This window comes from Microchirus variegatus (assembly GCF_963457635.1).
Source record: "Microchirus variegatus genome assembly, chromosome: 23".
NCBI classification, from domain to species: domain Eukaryota; kingdom Metazoa; phylum Chordata; class Actinopteri; order Pleuronectiformes; family Soleidae; genus Microchirus; species Microchirus variegatus.
The window spans coordinates 12,209,616-12,236,191 of NC_139824.1; the positions used below are offsets into that span (position 1 = coordinate 12,209,616).

Sequence of the window (26,576 nt, forward strand, 5' to 3'; positions counted from 1 at the left end):
CAATTGTAATCAAAGCTGATTTATAAGACTTATTTTACAATACAAAAAAGGAGCAAAAATAAAAAAAAAAAAGTCAAAGAAAAAGAAAAACGTCCATAAAAAGAGTTAGGAATAGATATAAGCTTTTACTTAATCCTGCTCCTTCTCCATTATTTAATAACTAATAATTAATTATGTGAAGTCGGGGTTGAGAATCGTCAGAGACACCACGATACAATACTATCACGATATTGCAAAATAGAATGTAAATAGAATATTTGCAAAATCATATTTTGTGCTATGCTCACGCAACAGCTCCAGTGAGAGTGAGCATTTGGCACCATCTAGTGGACTGAAACGTCAATTGATTTGTTTTAATGATAATCCACAAAAAGTAAAAAATATATATGTAAAATAGAAAAATCTAATGTCATGTAAATTATTTTGAAGCCTATACTATGTATAGTAAATATGTAATTATTTATTTTATATCATAGGAGCTATAAATAAAGTATAGTAGTATTTATACTTATTTCTTATATACTGTATGGTGTGAGATAAGAGTTTGTTTGAGTGCTTGTTGTCCTCATTTCTTCTAATCATGACGGTTAAAGGTAGAAGGTTAAGTTGCAGCGAACACTTTGTCCTGGATTCCACGCACTGACACAACTGACATTTTAGTTCCTAGGTGTCTTTAAAACAATAACAAACCAAACTTCCATAACTTTAGTTGAGAGTTTGTTGCCCCCTGGTGTTAAAACTCAGCCATTACATGAAGATCCATGACAGAGATGACAGATTTCTGGATGTCAGTAGCAAAAAAAAACATGTTTTTCTACAGCTTTATGTAGAATTGAGCATCTTTATGTTGCACATTAATGAATAAATCCCACATCTGATTAAGTACAATCACCCCTTTGAAGAATAAAGGTGCGATCAACTGGTATTTTCAGTAAAGGTCATGTATGAACATTGTAAGCTGGGAAGGGCTTCATGCAAATATGGCACACATGTTTTTTTTTTTTTTATTGTTGACACAGTTTCCATCCCATTTTAGGGAGTAGTTCACCTAAAACCAAAGTGAGCGCTGTGTCATCCTCGTTGCCCAGAGGCTCAGAATGGTTGAATAATTGAACTGCTCAGACAAGTCGTCTAGTGTCACAATTCTCCCCGAGATGGAAAAAACAAAAATTTTATAGAGTTCAGCAGCCACTTCTTTTTTTATTTACTCCAGGGTGTTTACCATAGACTGCAAATTGAATGTTTTATTTTGTTATTTCCCCTCCTTTCATTTCATTTTATTTATTACCATGTCGTGTTTTTATTTAGCTTTTTTTATTCCATGGGTTTGTTTGATCTTCTGGACCGATGTAATTCTAAAAGTCCAGCACATAAAATGTAATGCTTCCATTGAATTACCCCCTTTTTTTTCCTTTTTCTTTGTGTTAAAAATAGCATTTTCTATTTTTAATGATTTATAACCATCTAGTGTGTGAATCAATTGCTCCATGTTGTGCATGCTTTTGTTTTTGTGAATAACTGTACGAGGTGATCCTGCAAAAATCCAGGTATATTAATGATTTAATGCAATCTCCACAAATCAAAAGTCAACTTAGTGTTTTCTAGTCTTCAGTCATACATTTAAGAGTCCAAAAAAATCAACACAAAGTTCAGCATTCATACAATAAACTAAAATGGATGCATTTTAGATCAGCATTTCTAGAAGCCCCTTCTAGAAGAGTGTACTGATTTGACAGCTGTGAGCTGAAATATTCAATAAATCGAGCCAAATATTAAGACGTAAATAATCCAAAAAGACAAGCTGTGGATTTAGTAAAATTTAATTTATCTACAATTACTTCTCCATACAGGCAAACAAGACCGTTAGATTCTTTATTTATTTCCATGTGGCTCATAAATTGATAAGTTACACAGTATCATACAGAAGAAGCTGAAACGCCAGTACTGGACAAAAAAAAAAGTTGCAAAAATATCTTCTTCTTTTTTTTTTTTTTTTTTCTGTCAGTGTTTTTGCAGCATATCGCAGAGCGGTTTACGTCGCGTCGTCAAAAGTGAAACGACTCCCGAGCGGAAACCGACGCTGGCGTGAAGGCAGATGATGAAGTCGAGGTACAGCACAGTGACATGTTGCAGCCGATTCTGATGCAGTGAATGTTTGGTGAGAGCGGGGGCAGAGGGGAGGGGAAGGGGGAGCTCGCCAGCATTTTTACGATAAATTGAGAAGAATGTCCAATCTGTTCTTTGTTGCATCTCTTGCTACATTTTTAATCCTCCTCCTCCTCCCCCGAAACCTCCAGAAAACGCTTGTGCACTAAACTGTTTGTTTTTAACTTGTGTGAACACAAACTATGTGAAAAATATGTTACAATACAACACGTGATTGGTAAAATCCATCGTGATCTGAGATGAATGATGCACTGATGTATTCAATTCCTTACCCTGTCACTGAAAACTAGAACCTTACGTTGAACAGAAAACGTCCAAACATGGATGTGAGGTGAAGAGAAATGAAGATAGCATGGCAGCTGGGAGGAGAAACTCCTTCAATATATTAGTCCTATTCTCAAGTTTCTCACGTGCTTCTGTAAAGTCTTTTCTTGCCTGCTGGCAGACATATATCCATCTCTTCTCTTTTTCTTCTCTCAGTGTTTACCCTTTAGTCATCGTCCTCGTCCTCATCGTCGTCGTCCGTTTGGTCCCTGGTGTCAAGGTCGTCTTCATCTTCCACCTGTAAGCAAAGAGTCACGGTCTAACTAAAGCAAACACACCACAAAACATGGCTCAATAGCTTTAGAGCAAACCATAACAAGCTGAAGATTATTAAATTTTTTTGGTCTACCGCTTCTCCCAGGTCTTTGAGTTTCTTCTTCAGGCTGTGGATCTTCTGGTCCTGGTCTGCCAGCAGCATCAGCAGGTCGTCCTGCTCCTTCTTGGACTCTTGAACCTCCGTCTGTAGCTTGGACTTCTCCGTCTGCAGGATGGCCACCGTGCTGGTGGCCGAAGCCAACTGCTGCTCGAGGTCGGCCCGGGTCTTCGCCGAGCTCTTTGTCTCCTCCTGAACCGACAAAGAGGAAGAAAGAGTGCAGAGCATGAAGACATGGGAGCTAATAAACTGATTTTTCTCTCCGGTTTGACTGTCCAAAGAAAAAGAAAGGACCATCTGACTGATTTTTTTTTCACTATTCCCACCTTGAGTCTTTCTGTTTCGGCGGTCTGTGCGGCGAGTCTGCTCTCCAGTTCTGCCAACTTAGCTGTGTCTAATGAGCCGTCACTGCTGGGGACCTTGTCTGAGGACTGTAAGAAAAGAAAAGAATGTTCATTACATTAGTTATCTGCTAAGAACATCACAGTATTTTTGGAACATGCTGCACGATTTGCGTATTTACTGCAGCTTCAGCTTTTCTGACGAGTTCCTGCTTTTCCGTCTTGAGCTGGTCGATTTCTGCCGACTGAGACTGAAACTGACTCCTCAAAGACTCCAGCTCCTTTAGAGGAAAATGAAGATACATAATACATTATCTAACAAAATCGAAACATGCTTTAAGCTGTTTAACAAAATCCACTAATGATAAATCCCACCTTGAGTAGTTCTGTGTTTTCTGATCCTCCTGCTGAACCCTCCACTGGCTGCGTTGCCTCCAACCTCTGCAGATAACACAGTGCAGACACATGGTGAGATCATATTATTTGGAATAGTTGTTTGCTTCACAGCAGCAGCTACTACTCCAGTTATGTAACATTTATGTGGCGTGCGTGGCTGTGATCACAAAAAAGACAAAACAAACATCCAGTTGTGTAATGATGTCAAACACAGAAGTCCATTTGTCAATCAGTGATTCTCTAGTGGACACAGATTCTTTTCACCAACCAGAGAGTCAATGAGTGCATCTTTGTCCTTGAGTAGCGTCTGAAGGAGTGCGTGTTGTTTGCGGAGCTCCTCCACCTCCTCTTTGAGCTGCGTCAGCTCCTCTGTCTGCAGCCCGTTCACGTGAGCGCCGTCTCCCTGGCTGCAAGGCTGGCTCTGGTTCTCCTTACCTGTTAAGTTGTAACCAGATACACACACACAGAGTTATCTCGATGACATGATTTCCTGGTTGGAACTTCAATACTACAGTACTACAAATTTCTCTTGGAGAACTAAAACCGTCGTTATATAACCTGATCTGATCGGGCCTGTGATTGCTTCATGTGCTTGTTTGTGAAACTGAAATCTAGGGATGTCGCAGCTTATCACCTGTTGCCACACGTCTGGTGATGAAGCAGTAAAACGTTACAACATAAACTGGGATAAGATCCAGAAATATAATAAAAATAAAAAAACAATAAAAAAACAGGGCCCGCCTTCTGTTTGCCGACTACAGAAGCACAAGGACTATGAACACGGCGATGCCTGTTTAATTAATTACCCTGCTCCATGCTCCACATAAAGATTCTTCTTCAATTCCTATTCCTTCTACAGAACACAGCAACCGGCTGTAAGTGGAACGCACCTAGTTTTAGCTTGAGGATGTTGTACTGGTCTTTGTGCTGCTGAATCTGGGACAGCTGCTGCGTGACCGTCGCCTGCATCTGCTCGTTCTGGGACGACATGGACGCCACCTGCTCTTTGAGCTCCTGGATCTGAGTATCCTGACGACCACAGAGTTAAAAGAAAACATTAAAAGTCAACATTACCTCACATCAAATATTAAAAAATAAACCACATGTATAATTGAAAGAAGAGTCATTTTTACCTGTTCTCTGATCAGCTCTTTGTACTGAGTAACAATGTTGTCATGCTGCTCTAACGTCTTCTTCACCTCCTCCTCCTTTTTCTCCTCCTCATTGGATTTGTGAACTGCTTTGGTGATTACACCTGTAATGGAGTGGAGAGGGAACATCCGTCTTTATAAACTGAAAGTATCATCACCTGAGGACACAAAAATAAAGTCTCCGGACTGACCTTCCAGTTCTTTGACCAGCCTGGTGAACTCATGATCAAACAGCATCTGCTCCGGAGACGGGAAGACAGGCTGGGGCTTCTGGGCGGCCCGCGAGTACAGCTCGTGTTTAGTGATGAAGCCCAGTTTCTCCACAAAGTTTTCCTTTCCGATGCGCTTCTCGATCAGCTGCTTTAGCTTCTCTCTGCAAAGGAAACACGGGGAAGTGTTAACCACGACACAGTTGTTGACTTACACAACCGCTGGAAAGCTTGGGGTCACTTAGAAATGTCCTTATTTTTGAAGGAAAAGCATTTTTTTCGGAATTAATATAACATTAAGTGAATCAGAAATACACTCTATACATTGTTAATGTGGTAAACGACTATATTCTAGCTGCAAACGTCTGGTTTTTAATGCAATATGTACATAGGTGTATAGAGGCCCATTTCCACTGTTCTAATGGTACATTGCGTTTGCTAATCGCAAAGCAAAGGGCAAAATTATTATTTTGAATAAAAATCATTATTTCTAATGTCTTGACTGTATTTTCTATTCATTTTGCAACTCTTTTGATGAATAAAAGTGTGACTTTTAAAGGAAAATGGAAAAAATTGTATAGGTGACACCAAACTTTTGAAAGGTAGTGTTCATGTTATTGCTCAAACCTGTGTTTGTCCTATTATGTCCTGTTTTATGAGTTTAAGTCACTGACAGCATGCTGATATATAGGACCAGATCCAAATACCCATGATAACAGAATTTGACAGACAAAGCTGGTGGTGCCCTGAGGCGTAATCTGAAAGAAACCTGATTTATCAAATGTAAAGATAGAAAAGTAACTGCTTTTTCAGGTAAGGCCATTGATTGATGACATTTTTGCAGGAGAAACCTGATTATTTTTCCTCAAATGTGGTTCATGCAAGTGAGAAAGACAAGAAAATATTACAGTGAGTCATTTTTTTTCCCCATGCAGAACAATGGACCATTTGTTTGACTCGCACACACATTATCGCACTTACTTGGTGTAGTTCTCCAGCGAGTTGTCATTGTAATAGATGCAGATGCCAAGAAGCAGCGCACACAAGCCCTGCACCAGCCTTTCATCTTCTCCGAGGTTCTCGGAGATCTGAGCCGTTAGCTACAGGAACGTGAAGTCAAGGATTCGTTCAACATCAACTTCGACTTCAGGCTTTCCCCTGGAGCTGGAATATACTGCAGAGTTAAACTATGACTAGACTCAGACAGTTGGTATAATAATAATAATAATAATAAAACAGTGACTGACTGCACGTCACCCTGCCTCAAGGATACAAAAGGAACATTTTCCTGATTGTGTAGAAAGTGCGTGACAGCGATGGGACAGTTGCTGATCCACGTACACAGGAGCATGAGGAGGCCCACCCTCGTCTGTACTTTACTGCCCTGCAGAGCACCACACAAACACAGCACATGTGAATACGTGAATTTGAAAACAACACAGAAATTAACTGACACATGGAGAACAAATGTGTGATGTAAAGTAGCGCTGAAGATATAAAATGTTTCAAACAGTGATTTCAATTTGAAAATGGTTTATGTTCAGCCCTCAGTTTTTACAAATGGATGTGGGTTAGGGTAAACATGTGAAACAAGTGGGGGGAAAAAGCTGATAAAATACAACAAAAAGAGCCATATTATGAGTTAGTTTTAAAAGAACCATTTTGCTGAGGAATATTAAAAAGGTTTCCCCATCCACACTTAAAAGAAGAATACGGACATAACATGAATCACTTCACATTAACCACTCACATCAAATTAATAGTTAATTAAGTCTTCAAGGACAAAAAAAACTGGGACATAATATTTGGAATTAATACAAGCAGTATATTCAAACAGAATTAGTTTAGAGCATGCAGTCCTGTGATATAAAATATATTAGATTCAAAACAATCATTCTAAAATTGCTGATTAAAATAGTACTGTGTATTTATCAGCACATGCAAAGCAAAAGCTACCAAATGACCTTTTAACAATGAAAAAGGAGCAGCAATAATAAAAAATAATAAAAAATAATATAAATAATAAATAAATGGTGCATTTCCATGAAACAGCGTTGGGAAACATGTATGAGGTTTGTGATCTACTACAAACCTCAGGCTTGATTCTCTATTTACAATTGCACATATTTACAGGAAACTTGTGCCAGGTTTAAAAAAAAAAATAAACAAATTTCAAAAACAGCAGAAAAGGACTGGATGATTTTAATGCAGTTGAAATCTAAATTCTTTATAAATGTGTACAGTCAACACAGCGCAGAGATGAGTTAAATCTGTACACACGAATAAGCCGATGCATCAAAACCCGATGCACAACATGCTTTAAGCAGCACAAATCTCTCATCTGTGGTGAAATAAGGTAGAGAACCGTGTAAACATGGGAGATCTGAGCAAAGGCAGTACGGCTAAAAACTGCAGCGGCATTCCATCCTGCAAGGACTTATGAAATCACCTTTTCGTGTTTTGTCTCCAAATATGACGTAATGCAAAAATGAAGGGATAAAAACAAAAGAAGATGATCATAAGGATTAATAGGACAATCACATCTCCCTCCTATGTGTGGAAACTACAAAGCCACCATTAGAGTGGGTTTGAAGAGAAAGAAAGTCCCCGTCATTCATTTTGCATATTTCCATGTCGCGCATTCAACACAGAACGCCAACAGCTTGCCTGTGGTTGTTGAGTTACTCCCCACAAAGTATGCAAACACCTATGGGTTCAAACGGATGCATCACACTGCATAGTAATTATTGGCACCCTTATGAGGAAGAACTGGGTCATAGCCAAAGGGTTAGGAACAAAGAAGGGGGTAGTAAAGAGTTAAGGGGAAGAGAGATATCCCAACACGTGGGTCACTGAGACCCCTACTACAGATGCCAAGCCAAAAATAACCCGGACATGTGCCTCCCAAACACTCAAAACACACGTATATGAACGCAGTGCACACACGCTTTACTCACCCGCCGGGCGATCTTATCTCCCTGCAAAACCACAATAATGTGACACCGTTCTATTCACTGTTTTTACACAACTTATGCAACCCAAATACAATGAGCCTAACAGCATCCCAGCAGTATATATGTTTTTTTTAAAAGTCCTACCTGGGAAAGGATGTTGGTGCACTGCTGCAGCAAAGACACCGGGGGTTTGCCCAGGCTGGTGGCGAGCTGAACCCTCAGCAGCTGCTCCTTCTGGGTAAGATTGTCCTGCAGGGCGTGAGCCAAGGCCACGGCGGCACACCAGTTTGACAGCGAGTCTGCGGAGAACAGGCCTCCACAAAGCAGCTGGCCCGCTGAGATAGAGTTGGCTGTGAAAACAGGGAATGAGTCGGTAAATAACTGAGCATACATAAAGCTGAAGATGCTCACAATATTATTACTGTAAATATAGATTAAGGATATGTATGCATGTATACAAGTAATTCATTATTGTGGGTAAATGTTTTGATATGAACACAAATGGTTGAAGGGCCACACAGTGACTTTTACCACCTCATTCTTCTTCTTCAAGGCTAACTGCTAGACAGTGGTTTTTAGCATGTAGCATTGCCAGCAAAAATTTGCCATTTATCATTACGGAGAATTGCAGTGTGATTATTGTTCCATGTTGTGTGGATTAACCTAGGAGGACGCATCTTTACCTCCAGGTAACGTCTGAAAGTGTGCGTCCGGACATAATCCAGCGCCTCGATAAGACACACTGATAAGAGCAGAAGAATCTCTCTCTCGCTCTATCTATCCAAGTGAAGATAAGGCACCTACTTTATCTCAGTTGGTCAATCTCCATAAAGTAATTTAATTATTTGACTATTTTTGCAGATACCAATGAGCAACTGTGACCTTTGCTCTTCAATGACAGTGTCTAATATATGTTAGAGTTGAGAGGAGGAGGCTACAAAAATGATTTGCCATGATTGATACTGTTGACGTATAAATTCTCAAAAGAAACAAGAGCATTATGGGGAAAAAAAACACACAGTGTAACATACCATCGATGGTAGAAGGCAGCAGCGTTGCCACGATTTCCCCCTGGCCTTTCTGGTTTTTGGAGAGAAAACACTGGAAACAGTAGAGGACCGCGCAGCGAAGTACGAACGGCTGTCTCTCGTTCACCATGGACATGAGGAGGACCACGATCGCTGGTCTATGAAGAGGTGAGGAGCAGGGATGAGACAGAATGTTGGGTCATTAATTAGATTGACTCTCAGATGGATATGGAAGATTTAAAGGTCCCATATTATACCCTAAGTTTAACAAGTAAAACAAAACTTAAGGGACAGGGAATGACATCGGCCACAGAGGCTACTGGCATCAGTTAGCATTTGGAAAAGTGATCATTTGCAGGCTCTAGCAGGCACATTGCCGTCATATATAACATGTATCCACTGGACAGATAAATCCTCTGAGGCTGGAAGTTTGTGTAGAACTCTGTGCTGCACTGTGGAGCCAAGAATAGAACTTTTTGCGGACTTCCGGTTTTTGGATGCCGTTTGGTTTGTGATCTACTACAAACCTCCTGAGGAGGACCACAAAAACATGAGCGAGTCATCTTTTTTCACACTTTGCCGACTGGTAGGGCCTCCAGAGTCCCAAATATAAGGATTTAAATGATTAAAAAGTTTTGCATAATATGGGACCTTTAAAATGTTAGTTCACTAGTTGTGTCTAACCTTGGTGGGTTTGAAGGAGCGTTGACAGAAGCGAAGTAGTCCTGGTTGACCTGTGAGCCCCTGATAACCTCTGATACAGTGTTGATAGTCTGAAAGAAAGAGTTGAAATCACAAGCTTGAGCACTGTTTTTTTTATGGACTGTAAAAGTGTTCAGGTTTTTTTTTTAAAGAGGATTACCTCAGTGAGGATGTCAGCAGGCACTCCAGTGGCCATGAGGATGGTACACAACTGCTGCAGGAGGCCACACTGAAACATTGACTTCTGACAACTCGACGTAGCTCCAGGAGAGTTCACTGGAGACACCATAACTCGCACCAGCTGGGATTACAAAGAGATTATCGATCGGTGAAATTGAAGTTTAAAGGTTTGAAAGAAAACCGTTGCGGCGTTTGCGCTCTGCTGTACCTGAAGCATGAGGTGGAGGTTGGTGACCTTTTGTGCAGACCAGCCAGAGTTATCATCACCCACCTCAAACCAAGGTTTCATTCTCTGGATATAGGAGCCCTCCTTAAAGAAATTTTGGTTGGAGCTGTTGTTCTTTAGCAGGTTAAGCAGCAGCAGCAAACAGTCTTCCACCACAATACCTGCACACAGGGAGGAGGATGATCAGGTCAAGATGATACTCAACAAAGTTATCTTATTTTATTCTTAGCAATTCTCCACTGGAGGTTTATCTACATTGATTTTTACCTCCATCACTGCTGCCCTCTTCTGTTATGATATCAAGAAGACGCTCAAATGCATTCTCAAACGCCACGATTTTCTGAATGGCAGCATTGCCTTTGGTCAGTTGCTGAAGCAACAGCAGTCCCTGATGGAAAGAAGAAAACAGGCCGTCATGCATCCCCCTGTGCTTTAGGTTTATATTTAACTGACGTAGCAGTGTTCAACACTAAGATTTCAGCATTCATATGTGGCTTAGTACAGAAGAAGTACTCACATCATTGCGAATTACTTCTCTGGAGTCAGCCAACAAGTCCATCAATCTGGAAACACCTGTGAAAATCAAATGTGGATTTAAAAACTGAAGCTACAGTGACGAAATAGAATCACCCACACAAACAAGCCTGGTCTGATATACAGAGGATAAACTCACCCATAGGGCTGACCAGGATGATGCCTTGGACTTGGACACCCTGGTTCTTCAGGAGAGCAGTCAGCAGCTTCACTCCGGGCCAACGGACATGAAAGTCAAACTCCTGGAATTACACATAAACAGCACATGAATGCATTCAGAAACGAGACTTTTCAGTCAAATATATTAGTGCAGAGGTAAGATTTCCGTACCTCCAACACAGTGAGGAGAAGGGTCACGTGTTCAGAGTCCTCGATGAACGTCTCTGTAAACTGGGCGCCCAAATCATCTGCCTGCTTCTGGATGTTCTCATCTGTGAAGGAAGATTTTAAATCTGATATCAGTCCACAACTGGAAGACTCCTCCTCTCTAATGAAGAAACCAGATGGTTTTGTTCGTAGCAATCAGCCCGAGTTAGTTTCTCTGCCGTTTAATAATGAAGCAACAAAAACGCTCAGGGTGACACTTGTGAACACGTCTTCTGGAGGAACACGGTTAATTTAAATTATAGGATTTCTGGGACAAAAATGAGCATTCTAAAAACATTTAGTATAGTTCTGAAGGACGTATTTTCTCAACCACCTCTGGTGTTGCCAAACTATGCAGATAGGTCAATTATTATAGGACTATGCTTCAAAAATTAATAAATAAATGCATCTGCAAAGCCTCATTCTGACAGGATTTGTTTGTATTCCATCGATACTCAATTGTATTACTGACCAGATACATTTGATGCAGTCAGAGGAACAAAATAATTGGATATGGACAGAAAACAAGTCACCCAGAAAAACTCAATAGCGTAAGTCTTTCATCACACAGTGCAATGAAAAAGTATTAAGATGTGAGGAAAACTCTCTTATGTCAATAACATAAGAGAAAGTTAGAGCGTGTGATAGTATTAATGAAGCATTCTTGTTACCACCCAAACTTCTTTCCAGTCACTTCACCAGTGCCACCTAAATTTAGTGAAGTTAGTTGAGTACAAATATCACTACACATTGTACTGACCAGGCACGGACACATTCTTATGCTTCCCTGATAGAGGGAGAGGGGTTACTGCATCTGTGAGAGCAGCGGGGGGAAGAGGAGGTTTTAAAACGGCCAGATTCTCACGAAGACAATTATATAAAATAGTCGACATGAATCCGGACACTGCACAAGGTCAAAAAAAACGACAAATGTGCAGCTTTTCCACATCCCCACCCAAGAAGAACTAGGATTTGTGAGTGCTGTTTTGCTGCTTTGTTAGAAAGGTGGCATCATGCACAGTCAATGAGTTTTACCTTCTGATTCATCTGTATGGTTAAAACATGGAAGAGAAAAGAGAGATGAGATTCTTAACATGAAACGCTCATCATCATCGGTGCACAGACGAGGGGAAATGCAAATTGTCAAATCTAGTGGAACTAATTATACACATGCAAACAGAACAATGGCTCAGTCGGTGAACACTAATCATAATGAACACAGAGATCATCATTAAATGACCACCAATTGAAGGTGAATTTCGTGATTTCTAATAATTGCGGCGGCTTTACCTTGCTCCTCTTCTTCGTCGTTGCAGATGATGTTGTAAAGTGTGTCCAAAGCATAGCCCAGGATTTCAGAGTCTGACCTGTTCAATTTGCAAAGAGAATCACCGTCAAACTAAATATTTCAACCACATATTATAAAGTTACTCCATAACAATAGGTACACAGAAACAACAAACCACACACAGCACAAATGTATATCAGCATACCTGTCAGTTTGCAGTATGTCAATCAAGTGATCCATTGCCTGTGTTCCAACTTCCATGCGATATTTCTAGATAAAAAAATAAATAAAACAACAATACATTAAATGAAATACAGAGCAATAATTCTGACCAGAGTTGACACCTGCTTGTAAATGTGCAACCCCTGATCCATGCCTGATAAATTCATTAATCATGGTTGCTGAGGCAGACAGTGACCAAATGTGTCTGTACATAAATGACAGCGGGACAGAGCAGGATACATTGTCAGGTCTACATTTATATTGCATTAAAAAAGGTCAACAAATAGTTAATCTCTACTGCTGCCTTGTTGACAACTGTGTCAAATACAAAAGTGCCAGAAGCATCATTGACATTGACACAAATCTCGACCAATAAAACTCCTCATATCCTTATTAAGCTGAGCTAGCAGTGTATTATGTCAACCTTAAAAAATGTTATTTACTACTACTTCCTATAGAGAGAGGTGTTTTTTGTTGTCATACACTATACAGACAATTTTGCCAATCGCTAAATAATTCAGCAGGATTATAAAAAATGCGCTGGTATAGCTATTAAACTGGCAACGGAGTGTGTTTCTGCTGCACCTGCTTTCTTTCACATTTACCTTAGAGAGCGACTTCAGCGCCCGAACAGCATCTCGTCGGTCTTCTAGTAGTGTCGAGGAGGCCACCCTGTCACACAGCTTCTGGATCTATCAATGGAAGCAGTCGTTACTTGTAATGTAATATGAATTAATGCATATTAAATTAAAGTGACTAAAACTAAAAACATAAAATCATTAGTTGCAGCTTTGCAGTGTACAGCATAACCAAATGGAGACATGTTGTATTTATTACTTCCTTTACAGGGTGAATGCAATTATTAGAGAAGAGGATGAGAGCTAAACCAAAAGCCCATGTAGAAACATCCTCTCATTCCCTGCGTGCATAAATGTTCACACAGCTCACGATCACATTCAGAAATAGACTTGGAATTTCTCGACTCCACAACACAGCAGCACCCACAAATCACGATTCCCAATCCCTGTATAGTCATTTTGTACATATTGCTTTCAATATGGCACACTGTATACAACAGTGCATATTGTATGTTTTTAATCTTATTCATCTAATGTTTCCATTTTGATTGTATTATTATCTTCATTTTTATTCTGTCCTTTATAATATTCCATGCCTTTTTAGGTTATATTGTGCATATAGTGATTCTAAATGTGTTAAGGGTGTCTTGTTTATCTTTGCTTGTATTGTTTGTTTAGCACTTAGGTCAACAGAAGTTGCTTTTTAATGAACTGTAGAAATACAACTGAAATAAACTTAAATGCTCTCATTTGTGCTGCTTTGCCAAAATGAATTGGTCTGGTTAAGAAACATCTCGTCTCATCACATCTTGTTTGATTGATATTCTCCTCTATTATTGATGTAATCGTATTTGGATTCTTTGCTAATCAAGATAAATACTGAGTGGGTGCCTAGCAGCTGATAATACTGCAAGACGTCACATTTCCATTCATAAAGATACACGTAGTGAAGCAGGGAAAGTCGTTGACAGATAAAATGACAAAAATGACAGGTCGGCTACATTAGCTAATTAGCCTTTTCGACTAGCTTGCTATTGTAACGTTTCCTCATTACAACAAAGCCCGGTGTTTGAAATAAACACTCTATCTATTCTGAAAGCGAAAGAAACAACATTCTGAACAAAAAACACACTTTTACAAATATTAGCGAGCCTCTGTTTGTTAAATACACTGCGGTGAAAGGGAAGCTAGCCGCAGCTAACCGAAGCTAGCCGGGCTGGTCTCCTACCGTCTCCGCTCCAGACGGCTGCGGCCCGGGTACCTGCCCGCCTATCACTCCTCTGATGAAGTTCATCCTCTTTGCTGCTGAAGTCAAAGCGTCCCAGACTCCCTAGTCCGCGGCCCGTATGACAAATATGGGGGGAAGGGGGGGAAATGAGGGCGATTATATACAGTGATGATTTTTTAAAAACACTGTGTGTACTAACTGACTGACTGACTGGCTGGCTGGCCGAGCCCGGAACACGACTGCGACTGCACTGCGCCTGCGCGATAACGTGGCGCTACGTGGCTGATCAGCAGTCAGTTTAGCGAAGGTGTCATTTAAAGGTACAGTGTGTAGAATTGAGCAATGATATTATTATTATCATTATTATTCATTACATTTCTAGACATGTTTCAGCATAAGCCCAATTTATACTCTTATACATTTTATATCCGTTTTACGTCTGTCTGTCCCAAACTTTAAATACAATAAATATTTCCTCTAGAGGGCAGTGCCGAGTACCAAGTTGCAGGCATCAACAAACATAGCGATCATTAAAGAGGATATTTTGTTGTGTTCGATCCAAGGTACACTGAAACGCAGATTCCCTGGCAAGTTTTACACTTGTTTCACTGCAACTATAGGTTGCTTCTTCATCCTTTTCCTGACTGATTGCAGCATCGACTCTATACTGCCCCCCACAATTTCCAGTGGTATTGCCCTCACCATATCCTTCCAAGTGTATTGGACAACCTATGTAGCCTTCAGTTAGCATCAAAACTTAAAAGATGTTTGTCCATTGTGGGCTACTGTACTGTAAAAATGTCTTATTTTGCCAAAGGTAAACAATTTCAGCACTTACATACTGGACCTTTAAAGGGAAAGTAAAGTACTTACAAATGACGCAATTATTTATTTTGTCAAGGACGGAAATGCATGTATTAAAGTCAGAAACAGTATTATGAGGTATTTCTGAAGCCATTCAATGGCTGAATTTATTTGATTTAATGAAATATGTTAATTAATCGATTTTACAGCTGCATTTGACAATTCCCGGATCGATTACTATGAGCTGGACAAATTGAGATTCGAGATTGTAAAGGAATTGCTATTTAGACTGCATGACAACTCAATGGGTAAAATATTGTGTCTTATGCACAAGGGGGAGTATAATTTTCTCAGTTACCTGTTGTGGAAAACGTCTCAACGTGCAAACACTTATATGGAGGATCTCTTATGGAGTCACCTGTAAACAGGACAAACTTATTAGTGGTGCTGATATCAGTAGTTTATTGTATGTTAAGTCCAACACATTCAAAAATGGAAAGGAAAAAAGAAAAAAAAAATCAAAAGATTCTCAACCTGCAACAGTTTTGTAATAGCAACAACAGTAAACACAATAAACTGAAGATGGCAGCCAACTGTTTACCACATCCGCTAAAGCCAAGAAGGTTCTACTTCAATTGAACAAAAAAAAAAAGAAGGAAGAAAGAAAAAGGAAAAGGGGGTGGAATGATTCACATTGAGGATCCACTCTACTACATTTTCAACCACAGGAAAGTAAATGCACAGCCTTGTTTTACTCATCCTTCTACTTTGGGGGATCCATTTATGTTTAGAAAAAGAAAAAAAAAAAACTTCAAAACAGAACTGTTTAACAGCAAATGCAATGTTTTAACTTAATTTTTTTTTAAACCACCACTACAATGTAAAAGCACAAGATTGGTCTGAAAGCATGATGGCTCTTCTTCACTCTTCACTGACCGTTGTTGTAGAAAGTGCCTGTATTCACCGATTACATGACAAAACATTTGGAGTAGCGGCACCAGTGAAAAATTGTGTCAAAACATTCAACAAAAGGGGCTGTAGTTCATCGAATTATGTGTCAAAGGGTGATGACAAAAGTATCTCAAAAATATTTAATCCCACCTGACAAGGGCGAGCAGTCAAAAACTGCATCATAATTCACGTCCCAACTGTGAGAGAGCAAACATTTCACACTGAATCTTGTTTTTTAACTGCCAGAGGAGAAATTTGGAGAGGCTTGCGTTCAAAGTGAGATTGTCCCAGAAAATGTTGAAAATAGTGCAATACCACCAGACAAGGAAGACCTCATTAGTATTTGTCCAAAAAAAATGCTACATACATTTTCACTTCCATTTCAGTGCAAGATAATGACAACACAAATTAAAAAAAGATAACACCTCACGTCATGTTTTCCTCTCCAGCTAAGATGCCTTCCCTCCTGACAGAGTGGCAAAAAACAAAAACAATCCCAAGGACAAGGAGGAATCGACTGGTAAGGCAATGAGATTAGATTTGCCTTGAAGTAAAAAAAAAAATAAAAAAATAAGCACAATGAACAATCAGCATATGAAAACACAAATGCATTAATGGCTAGAAAAGTGACCATAATTACGTGCTTGTTTGTAGGCCAGAGCTGCCGCCAGCCCGTCCCGCACAGATTATTACAAAATAGTTGCCGAGTAAAGAACAGTCCGCTGACTTTGCGAGTTAAAGAATCAACCCAAGTGCTGCCGTGTGAGGCAGGAACTACGGTCAAGCTGACGGTGTGGATCAACAGTGTCAGAATCCCATTGAGACAATAAATACAAACCTTAGTTCACTGGGATCGTGTCTGTGTGAAGCTATGACTTGTTAAACCAAGGACCAAGCATTTCACTGTCGCCATCCATTTTAATGTACCTTTTTTTTTGGTTGGGGGTTGCACCTCTTAACCATTTAACGTCAAACTGAAGCTGAGGCACCTATTGTCGCTTAAAAACCCGGAACAGACAATTAAAAAAAAGACAAATGTATAAAACACACAGCAGATCATCTTAGGTAGTAAAACAGTATGGAAAATGAAATTTGCACCTGGAAAAAAATAATATTGTGAATACTGCAGTTTTTTGTTTTTTTTTTAACCTGCTCCCAGTCGACAATAGTTCAAAATGAGCAGCTCCATATCTTAGGAGGCAGCGAGTCCCAAACCGTTTTTTACTTTAGTAAGACTGGAAGGGTGAAATAGAAGGCACCATCATGCTTTTATCAAGTTGAAGAAGAAAAAAAAAATATACACACACATATATATATATATACACACACAAAACCAAACATACAGTAAACTATGATCTTCGCTGCACATTTATTCTTGTTGTCTGCACTTAAGACAGGAAGGGAGGCAAGAGGGAGGGGGGGAAAAAAAGGTGCATCCATCCCAGTTCTGCGATCTAACTGGCAGGGGAAAAACATGAAGAAAAATAAACTTGGAATCCAAAAGGGGGGAGGGAAAAAAAAGCGAGCTCTCCATCATCACCACTCTTTTATTGTTCGACTTTGAGTTTTATCCTTTGGCCCCCAAATCTCTTGGTGAAAGTCCAGGATTTGCACTTATTAAATTTGATTTATTAACAAGAAAAATATAACGCAGATTTTTGCTTGTCATGTTGTCCATCCAGCAGTAATTGAAGTGTAGTTTTGGGTCAAAAGTGTGAAAAGTACATTGGTCACAGCACACGGGCTGTGAGCGAGGCCTGCCCCAGTAAGTCGTATCGCTACGAGACAAAAGAGGTCTCTCCAGCTGCGCTCCGAGCGTGGGTGTCAATGCAACATGACAAAAAGTACCTATTAGTGCATATTGATGAGTGCATTATGCAATTTCGAAGCAGTGGTCTCTCAAAAGGAAAAAGTAAAAGGCAGGCCTTTTCCCCTGGGACTGCATAAATTTTGCATCTCACTCTTTTCCAACAGTAATGGGCAGAAAACTACCATATAAAATGTGCAATAGAGGGATTTCGTGAAGCAGCGCCCCAGTTAAGTCAAGGCATATAATCTCTTTTCCAAATGATGGGCTGTATTATCGTAGTTTAAAGTCTCATCAGTCCCTCTTAATATGGCAAATTACTCCTGGTCGGTTTGCCTTTTTTCACGAATTTACAAATTAAAGTTTGTGAATTCTTGAGCTACCTGAAAAGTACGCTCAACTCACAAATAACAAGGAAAATTTGCCGTTTGCGTATTTTGTTTCGTCTATTTCACAAACAAATGGTTGACAGGCTGTGTCACATTCCAAAGCAAAGAGGGAACAAAAAATGAAAAAAAATATAAACAAAAAAAACAAAAATATATGTTTATACATGGAGATTTCTTTTCGTTAACGAGATCGGTCGAGCGTGAAGAACTCTAGTTCTTCCACACTGAAAGGTGGTGCTCTCTTCAGCGGCGTTGGGTTGTGAAGCGACCCTCTCCCTGCCCACCAGAAACTCTTCCAGAGCCCATTCCAGGTTTAGGCGCCATGCCGCCTCGGGGTGGGGGTCCCCTCCCATCGCGCTCACGCATCATTCCACTTCCTACGATGTTTCGTGGACCTCCGGGGCCCCGGTCGTTGCGCCTCATGTCCCGGCGGTCATCTCCTCCTCCACGAGTCTCTCGTTCACGCACCGCCCTCGTCTTCTTCTCCTCCACATTCAGGCGCACTTCTCCTCGGAACATGATGGGCTGCAGGGGAGAAAAGCAAGGTCACTACGGGGGTAAGGAGACGATGATTTACTTTTGAAATTCACCACCCATATCATTCAATGGTGCACGGGTTTGTTCATGTACCCAGGACTCTGAACCAGACTGTGGTCAGAGACACAACAGCCCCATATGAAAATAATTTCAATATTGGGGAAATCACGAGAGGCAGGATCATCTGGGTAAATAATTTGTCATTTGATTTTGTTGAAAGGAAGAAAACATGTCTGTAAAGACAATAGCTTTTGTTATTTTAAGTCTATAAAGGGCTAATAACAACAAAGCAGAGAAGTACAGTGCAGTGTGCAATTAACTACAATTTAAAATGAGTCACCAAAACCACCACCAAATGAATGAAAGTGGGTAATGAAATCAATACGTGCCCCTTCTACCTTGGCCCCCAGAATTCTTTGCACAGGATCAGAGTCGTCAAAGACCACAAATCCAAAGTTCGGAAGCTTTCCACCAACACCCTTAGTGTTGATCCGCAGCTCCACCACATTCCCATATGCTGCAACAAGAGAACAAGATATTGTGTAAACAAAACAGTCAAGCCAGCTTTGGATGTTGTTTTATTAGAAGATATGCGAAGTGTGTTATGAACTTACTCATGAAAAACTCTTTGAGCTCACTCTCATCAATATCGTGTGGGAGGTTGCCGACAAAAAGCTGGTGGCTGTCTGGGTACCGGACAATCCGCCTGCCGTCCATGTCACCAGATTCTGCATCTCCTCTGCCACCTGCAAGAAGGAAGTAAAAAGAGAAATCAGATTAGCTAACGTACATTAATTAAAAACAACTGCAAAATGATTCTGATGCAACTTTAACAGATACATTTACCTTTGTTAACAAAACTCAAGTGAGGTTTCCCCGGTTGGGACTCTGAAGATGTAACACCATCTAATAGAGATGTGATGATAGTAAGAATTAACCAAAATAAAACCACTACAGAAATAATTTAAAAAAGAAAAGGAAGAAACATTTGTGGAAAATGGGGCATCATTACCAGGTCGTGGCCCCCGCGGAGTAAAGGCTGGTCTGTCTCGTGTGCGCTGGTCTCTAGGCCGAAGGGGTGCGGTCTGTGTCTCCATCTTCGCGTCAACTCTGGGCTGTATTGCAGAAGGTTACACATTCCAAATAAATAAATAAATAAATAAATGAAGGAGTGTGCACTGAACGGTCCCCCTAATGAGTTTTATACGGTACAGGGGGATTTGGGGGAAATCAGAGAGGCAGCCTATTTTCCCTAAAGTCCCTCCCCTTTTCGCTATTCTCGCTTAACGTTTCCTTGTTTGTTACCTGTGAGCTTGACACTTTAACAACATGGGGTGGGATTCCAGATGAGGTGACTGTGCCGGCGGGAGGCAGGTTTTTACTGGTCACCAAGGCCCAGGAGAAAGTCTGTGAGGGATGCAATAATGCATCATTAAGACGGTAATGGCATCCAGATGACTATGGCTATTCTACAGCAATAAATGGGTGTTGTATTAGTCAGGGCAATAGGGTCAGCGCATAAGATAATACAAATAAAAAAAGACAGCCAACTAAGCAAACAAAAACTAATGACAGAAAAAGATAAATCATCAATTAAAATATTTTAGTACAGCTAGGTATTACAGAACATAAACCAAGGGTAAGTTGAGGTACAAATCACAGTTCATTCATAGTTTCACGTGACATCACACTCCTTTGGGAATACTACCTGGAGGGCAAAACATGGCTTCCTCATTCAGCCATCACAGTGAAATTACATCAGCAGTCGTGTGGGTTTTTTTTAATCAAAATGGTGGACAGCTGTGTGCTTTGACAGGATTCCATCATCACCTTGATGTTTTTATTCACACCTGTTTTTATGCAGCAGTTGGGTGATTTAAATGCTCACTATTTGAAAGGGATGGGTTAATAAGCACGGACTCCAGTTTAGTGTTTCCAATAGTTTTTTTTTGCCTTCCAGTCCCAGCAGAATTGACATGTTTGAAAACAATGGAACTTTAGTCTGACCTTGGGAGGCTCCTGGGTGTTCGGTGGGGATTCCACAGGAACTGGTGAAGGTGCTTTCTCCTCCATCTCTTCCAGAACCTTCTCATCTACTTCAGGCTTTATCTCTTCTAATTTGGGCTCAGGTTCAGGCTCGGGCTCTGGTTCTGGTGCTGGTTCTTCCATGGGCTCCTCTACTCCATTGCTGCAAAGGACAAATCAACATGTTAACCCTTTCAAAGATGTATTAAACAAAAAAGGGCAAAAATCATCATACTAGATGTGTTAAACATACACTCTGTATAATAGGGTTATGATTAATTTTCCACATACGTAACAGGGTGTGGTTCGTAATAGGTGGTGCTGCCGGGGCTTTCCTGAAGTGGCTCAGGGGAAGGCTGCCTCTCTTCAGGTTCCTCTTCAACTTCCTCCTCTGATTCTGACATTGACAAAGCAAATACACCAACTCACTTTACCAGATAGAAATATGAAATTAAAACCCACATACAAAAGCCCTGGTCTATATTTGGTATTTGTCCACATCATACCTTCATCAAGCTCAGCTTCAGAATCTCCAAAAACCTCATCCTCGTAACGAAAGATGTCGTTGTGGACATAGAACTTGTTCGCCACGGATCCCTATGGAACAAATCGAACATGCAGATAGAGCATTAAGGGACCTTTTTTATAATAATTTAATCAGTATCCACGAACATAATTAACAACTGATTTATTAAACATTGGCATATGCATATTGCATAAATTGTATTACGGTAGCGAGTGCAATTTCATTACAGCAACACCAATTGTTATTTCTCACTGACCGCAACACTTAGCCAGTCTCACATAATTATTTGTTCATGTACATAACTCCACCGCAATGCTCATTCATGGCATAATACAGAAGTACTCACCTCTGGTGCAAGCACAAACGTTTGCATAAACTTTCTCATTGGTTGACCATTGTTGGACAGTTCTCCAAGGACTTGAACCACCACGCCATCACTCAGTGTCGCGTGGGCATCAACATGCCTGATTTTTGTGTGGCATTCACTGAACTGCAGGGACATAACCTTCTTGTGGATCTCCTATGAGAGTAGAGGCAGGGGGACAAAAATCAAACAAAAAAGATGAGAATATACCCTTTGTAAATACTCAATTTAGCTGCGTTCAGTTTTACACAGATGATATTTTACCAGCAACTTCACACATTGTATTTTTTTTAAATGGGAAAGTGGCCAAGAGCTCATACCGCTTGCCCATACACCGCTTCTGCCAGCTTTCCGTTCGGGTCAAGTCCTCCATGAACATAGGAAGAGTTCCTCCCATAAAACCTAAAGGAAAAACAATATGGCAGTTACGCTACTACCAACATCATAGGTTTTAGAGTCTAGGAACATCAAACTTTAGCCCTTACCTGTGAAGGAAATCTGGTGCCTTGTTTAAGAGCGTGTAATACTGCCTCACAAACTCCCGCCCGACAAGCAGGGGACTTGGCTTCTCCATCACCATTTCTTTGGTAAACAATATTAAGTGCTGAAAAAGAAGAGAGCCATGATTTGGTCGTGATGCCGCCAGTGAGAGACAACACATCAGTCGATGCACGTTTCTAAAAAAAAGTGTTACAAAAGCTGTAGAATAAATTTGATTTACGCTGTTGGTTGTGCTACTGGTAAACTGAATTTCCATGCAAGACTTTTGCAATATTAAAAAAAAAAATCAAAAATCTTCAGTCCAGTTCAGCAACACACAGTAATATTAGCAGCCTCAAAACAATCAATTATATACTATAAATAACACATATTAACAGTGTTGAACCTGAAAAAAAAAAACTTATAGTAGCTAGTCACTGAGCTTATTGAAAGGCTGTTAAAGTTACATTTACATCTCAAGGTACCTGAAGAACAAGAGACAAAGGCTAAAAACATAAAGCTTGAAGACCGTCTGATGTTTACAACTCTGAGCTCACATACATTTGCAATGACTGGTTTAATTAATACTGACGTGTCACCGAGTATTAAAGTCCAAAAAGAGAGCGTTTCACTTTCTTTGTCTCACTGGGCCCATGGATTAGCTGACCCTCATCAGTCCCACAGCAGACGCGAGACAGCTGACTGTTTAGCTCGCTGGCTGTTTAGCTCGCTGGCTAACACACTAGCTAACATTTGTCCAACTGCGCCATCATGAGAAACCAATGAGACAAAGGGGGGAACCCGGTTGTAAACGAAACGAGAAGCGAAACATGCCGAAAGTAATGCACAACAGAAAGCGAACTATGCTAGAGACAAAACGGTACATGTGAAACTATACACCCCATAGATGTGATAAACACACCAGAGCACTGCTTTGTAAACAAGAGGCCTACTTAGCCGGGCCTTAAGTGTCGTTCCTAACATTTGTCGCATTTCATTTGTCGTCATAACATAACACACTCGTTGTGGGAATCGTGATCTACGTTTCAAAAACGTTATACGCCGAAATGTTCACGCAAATCAACTTTGTCCGAAGTGTAAAGTGAGCTGAAGGGACATGAATGCCTTTTCGCTCACCGCTAAAGTTAGCCCGGTAGCTGCAGCTAACTTGTGGCGTCGTCGTTATTCCTCCAGCCGGTGGTCAGATTGAGAGTGAATAGAAACTCAATGGTGCTGTCGGCGCGCACATGCAATTGACGCCTGCCAATGAAGTTATTTTACTTGAAGACAAACAATTTGCACAAAGATAAGCTAAGAAAAACACGAACGGCAAACCCAGTGATGGCAAATGTAGCGTTTATGTGTTTGGTAAACGGATTGGCATAGTACAAACGTCGCGTTTGAAATCGCATTGAATAGTAACTGCACATAAAACCACAACGTTCAGTACGATTTTACTATTAAAAAAAATCAAAGCACCCACAATTTACAGTTCCTGTTGTGCAATTATCAGCAGGGCAAGCTCAACGCTGAGCTACCTGCAGCAAAACAAAGGAAGGCAGATTTGACACATAACGTCGATTCTGTAAAAGTGGTTATCAACAAAGCTTATTTGAGCTCTTTGTGTGGTAGCGACAAGGTTTATTGACAAGTCTCTTGCTATCTATGTAGCAGCGGAGGCTTGGAATAGACAATGCAGCTAACATTAGCTGCTGTGGTTAGCATAGTTGTCAACCGTCTCGTAGATAATTTAGCTTTAGAAGGGCTAACTTACCTTATGAATGACCTATCTATATAGACAGAATTCTTTGAAATAAATAACTACGAGTAACCGCTTGTACACTGTTCTGAATACAAACTGTTCAGGGCGAAATATTGAAATATTTCCCCCGTTCGACTACCTAACGATTTATGATCTCTGTTGTACCAGAGATTGAAGATTTAAAGTGATAGGGACGATTTATTGTTTTACCCCTGCAGTCTGGGGCAGGGAACCCCCATCACAGCGATTCAGCCAATGGAATGTTTACACTAGGCAACATAAATTATGACGTAGGACAACTAACCCCGCCCCCAAGACTTTTCACTGTAAAATGAAACTGATCAAATAAGTGAAGCATCCCATTATTTCACCTTGACTAAAATTTTTATTAAATTGGAAATTAAATTAAATTAATTAGTTTAATTTAATTTTAATCCAGTGACTGATTAACTGATTCAAAATCACTTGACTTACATGTGACTAATCATATTTCATAAATACAGGTGTGACTTTTATGAGAGCGTACACTCTGGAGACAAAGGTCAAAGGTCAGTGATCCAGATATAACTCAGGGACTGGAAACACCCATATGTGGCTCTGATGTGTTTCATTTCCAACTAATGATTGTTCCTACTATCAACTATATTATTGGTTAACAAGTTGAAGATAAACTGTTGACCAAGACCTTTGGCTGACATTAATGTTTAGAAGCCAGGGTCAGAGTGGCCCGTTCTGCAACGTGTTTTTTCCAGGAACAAAGAGGGATTCCAAATATCTCTGCAGGTGACCAAATCATCACAACCTTGACTTCTGCTGTCCCTCGAATGTGCTCATTTCTAAACGCGTCCACCCTGGTCACTCCCGACAAAAATCTCAGCATCTTCAGCTCTGTCACACATCACCCCTGACACTGGTTGTATTTAAAATCATCCACTTTCTCTGCACCTGTATCACTGTCATTCACACACAGGCAAGTTTATTTTTCGACAGTAAGAAACCTACCAGAGAAGATACGTTTTGCAGATCCAGTGTACTCTTTGCATTTTTTGTTTCTAGAGTGATGTCTTTTATCTTTTACCCGTTTATCATGTTATTGGTTGGAAATACCCCCCGACTATTATCCACCACCCACATAACCCATTATCTTTTTTACTTTTTCTATCAGCTCCCACATCTTTCACCAACAAGTACACAATGTGCAGCTATTTGAAGCAAAAATGCGTCGTCTTTCACTCACCATGCTTTCTGCAGCTGTCAGTCATATGTTTTTTTTAACTTTCCAAAAGTCTGGTGTGCAACATTTATGAGGGTTTAGAAATTGAACGTTACAAAAAAACAGATGCATTTTCTAGCTTTGATGCATGATTACTTACATGTTATGTTCATGCTGCAAAGCACACTTCTTGTCCATTTGAGTGGACAGAGGTCAGAGGCATGGTCAGAACACCACAAACCATCGATTGGTTTGCTCAAGCATAAGGTCCAGAATGATCACCATCACATTTCAAAGCTCTAATTAGCAGATGCAGGTCATACAAATAAATCTTTTAGTGTCGTTCGTTGGTGATAATCTAATAAATACTCGCTGTGAGTAGGATTTGAACCTACGCAGGGAAACCCTATTGGATTTCGAATCCAACGCCTTAACCACTCGGCCATCACAGCTCTGTTCTCATTCATCCCGCCCCCAAATTTACAAGTCAGCTGACGGGGCGTCCCACTGATAACCACTTATGAGGTGCCAAAGTGATGATGTAACCTTCAGGGAACACAAAGGTCAAACATTCATTTGTCACTGCTATCGCTGATTGACGAAGGTACAAATACGAGTTAAACGTCCTGTCTATAGTTTCAGTCACATCACAAACTGTCACGCAAGCTAAAAAAAACATTCAGCATGACATGATTTTAAGATATTGTTGAGTATTTATGAATTATTATGAGTTACATGGCCTTATGTGCATCAACTATATTGAAATGTGGGAGAGTATTTGCTGCTCCCTTTGCCTGGAATGAACTGCAGAAAGGTTTAGGACTTAAAGGCTTGGTTTCCCCGACGACTTGGAGTCAGACACACATGTTGATTTATGGGTTTTTTATGATGAGGATTGTGATCTTGAAACTTAAAGGTGCCATATGTAAGAATGTGGCCAGAAACAGTCACTACATTCAAATTCAAAATACAGAGGTCTTATAGGTTTTGTTTTCTGATGTAACTGGCAACCCATGGTTGCTCGGCAGCTGAGACTCTACTGACTGCAATGATTGGTAGACGGCGGTAGGTGGCGCCACATGCCAAAACATGATTTCAAAACATTAACATGATTTGCAGTCTGCAAAATATTTTTTTTTAATGCAAATCTTTTGGCTGCACTGTTGTTGTTGGTGAGTTTAGTTTGTTATATGAACATTATTCCTGAGTCTCTGTGACATATTAGGAGGATTTTATGGCCAGTTGCTTTAGATTTACTACATAATGCACCTTTAAGCATATTTTTGATTATTTTAGGTGTTTGTATGGCTGCTGAGTGTTTGTCTGTAACCTGTGTTGCGCCCTATTTTGACCATGGACACACTTGAAAAAGAGATTTTCAATCTGACTTTGTTTTTTTTCCTGGTTAAATAAAGGTCACACCAACATCACAGCTAAGTCGCTTTCACAACG

At 40.3% G+C, this 26,576-nt stretch overlaps 2 protein-coding genes across 2 annotated transcripts; both read right to left on the reverse strand.

Annotated features, from left to right (window-relative positions):
- Positions 1-1,853: 1,853 nt before the first annotated feature.
- uso1 (USO1 vesicle transport factor) lies at positions 1,854-14,422 on the reverse strand. The gene is made up of 27 exons (XM_083909272.1): positions 14,267-14,422; positions 13,066-13,152; positions 12,444-12,508; positions 12,241-12,317; positions 11,986-11,997; positions 11,711-11,764; positions 10,915-11,015; positions 10,724-10,826; positions 10,568-10,623; positions 10,318-10,438; positions 10,033-10,211; positions 9,805-9,945; positions 9,627-9,715; positions 8,946-9,100; positions 8,059-8,264; positions 7,918-7,938; positions 6,234-6,344; positions 5,942-6,060; positions 4,943-5,124; positions 4,734-4,855; positions 4,491-4,629; positions 3,869-4,035; positions 3,580-3,645; positions 3,387-3,485; positions 3,190-3,294; positions 2,840-3,055; positions 1,854-2,728 (listed from the first exon to the last, which is right to left on the reverse strand). The coding sequence occupies exons 1-27, from the start codon at positions 14,330-14,332 to the stop codon at positions 2,657-2,659; spliced, it is 2,931 nt and encodes a 976-aa protein (XP_083765398.1). The 5' UTR covers positions 14,333-14,422; the 3' UTR covers positions 1,854-2,656.
- A 1,100-nt stretch (positions 14,423-15,522) lies between these two features.
- On the reverse strand, positions 15,523-24,060 carry g3bp2a (G3BP stress granule assembly factor 2a). Its single transcript, XM_083909267.1, has 13 exons — positions 23,924-24,060; positions 22,155-22,273; positions 21,990-22,071; positions 21,652-21,825; positions 21,286-21,376; positions 21,071-21,176; positions 20,762-20,942; positions 20,060-20,161; positions 19,767-19,869; positions 19,601-19,660; positions 19,369-19,500; positions 19,153-19,271; positions 15,523-18,742 (listed from the first exon to the last, which is right to left on the reverse strand). Exons 2-13 carry the CDS (start codon positions 22,247-22,249, stop codon positions 18,461-18,463), a joined length of 1,527 nt encoding a protein of 508 aa, XP_083765393.1. The 5' UTR covers positions 22,250-22,273; positions 23,924-24,060; the 3' UTR covers positions 15,523-18,460.
- Positions 24,061-26,576: the final 2,516 nt, after the last annotated feature.

Bases quoted from the DNA above. Each gene is read 5' to 3' on its own strand.
- uso1 (XM_083909272.1), bottom strand. From the start codon at position 14,332: ATGAACTTCATCAGAGGAGTGATAGGCGGGCAGGTACCCGGGCCGCAG. The intron at 10,827-10,914 runs GTACGGAAATCT...GTGTAATTCCAG, and splicing joins TTCTCCTCACTGTGTTGGAG to GAGTTTGACTTTCATGTCCG. The intron at 9,946-10,032 runs GTACAGCAGAGC...TTGTAATCCCAG, and splicing joins ACCTCCACCTCATGCTTCAG to CTGGTGCGAGTTATGGTGTC.
- g3bp2a (XM_083909267.1), bottom strand. From the start codon at position 22,249: ATGGTGATGGAGAAGCCAAGTCCCCTGCTTGTCGGGCGGGAGTTTGTG. The intron at 21,826-21,989 runs GTATGAGCTCTT...CTACTCTCATAG, and splicing joins AAGCGGTGTATGGGCAAGCG to GAGATCCACAAGAAGGTTAT. The intron at 20,162-20,761 runs GTCAGACTAAAG...CATCCCTCACAG, and splicing joins ACACCCAGGAGCCTCCCAAG to ACTTTCTCCTGGGCCTTGGT.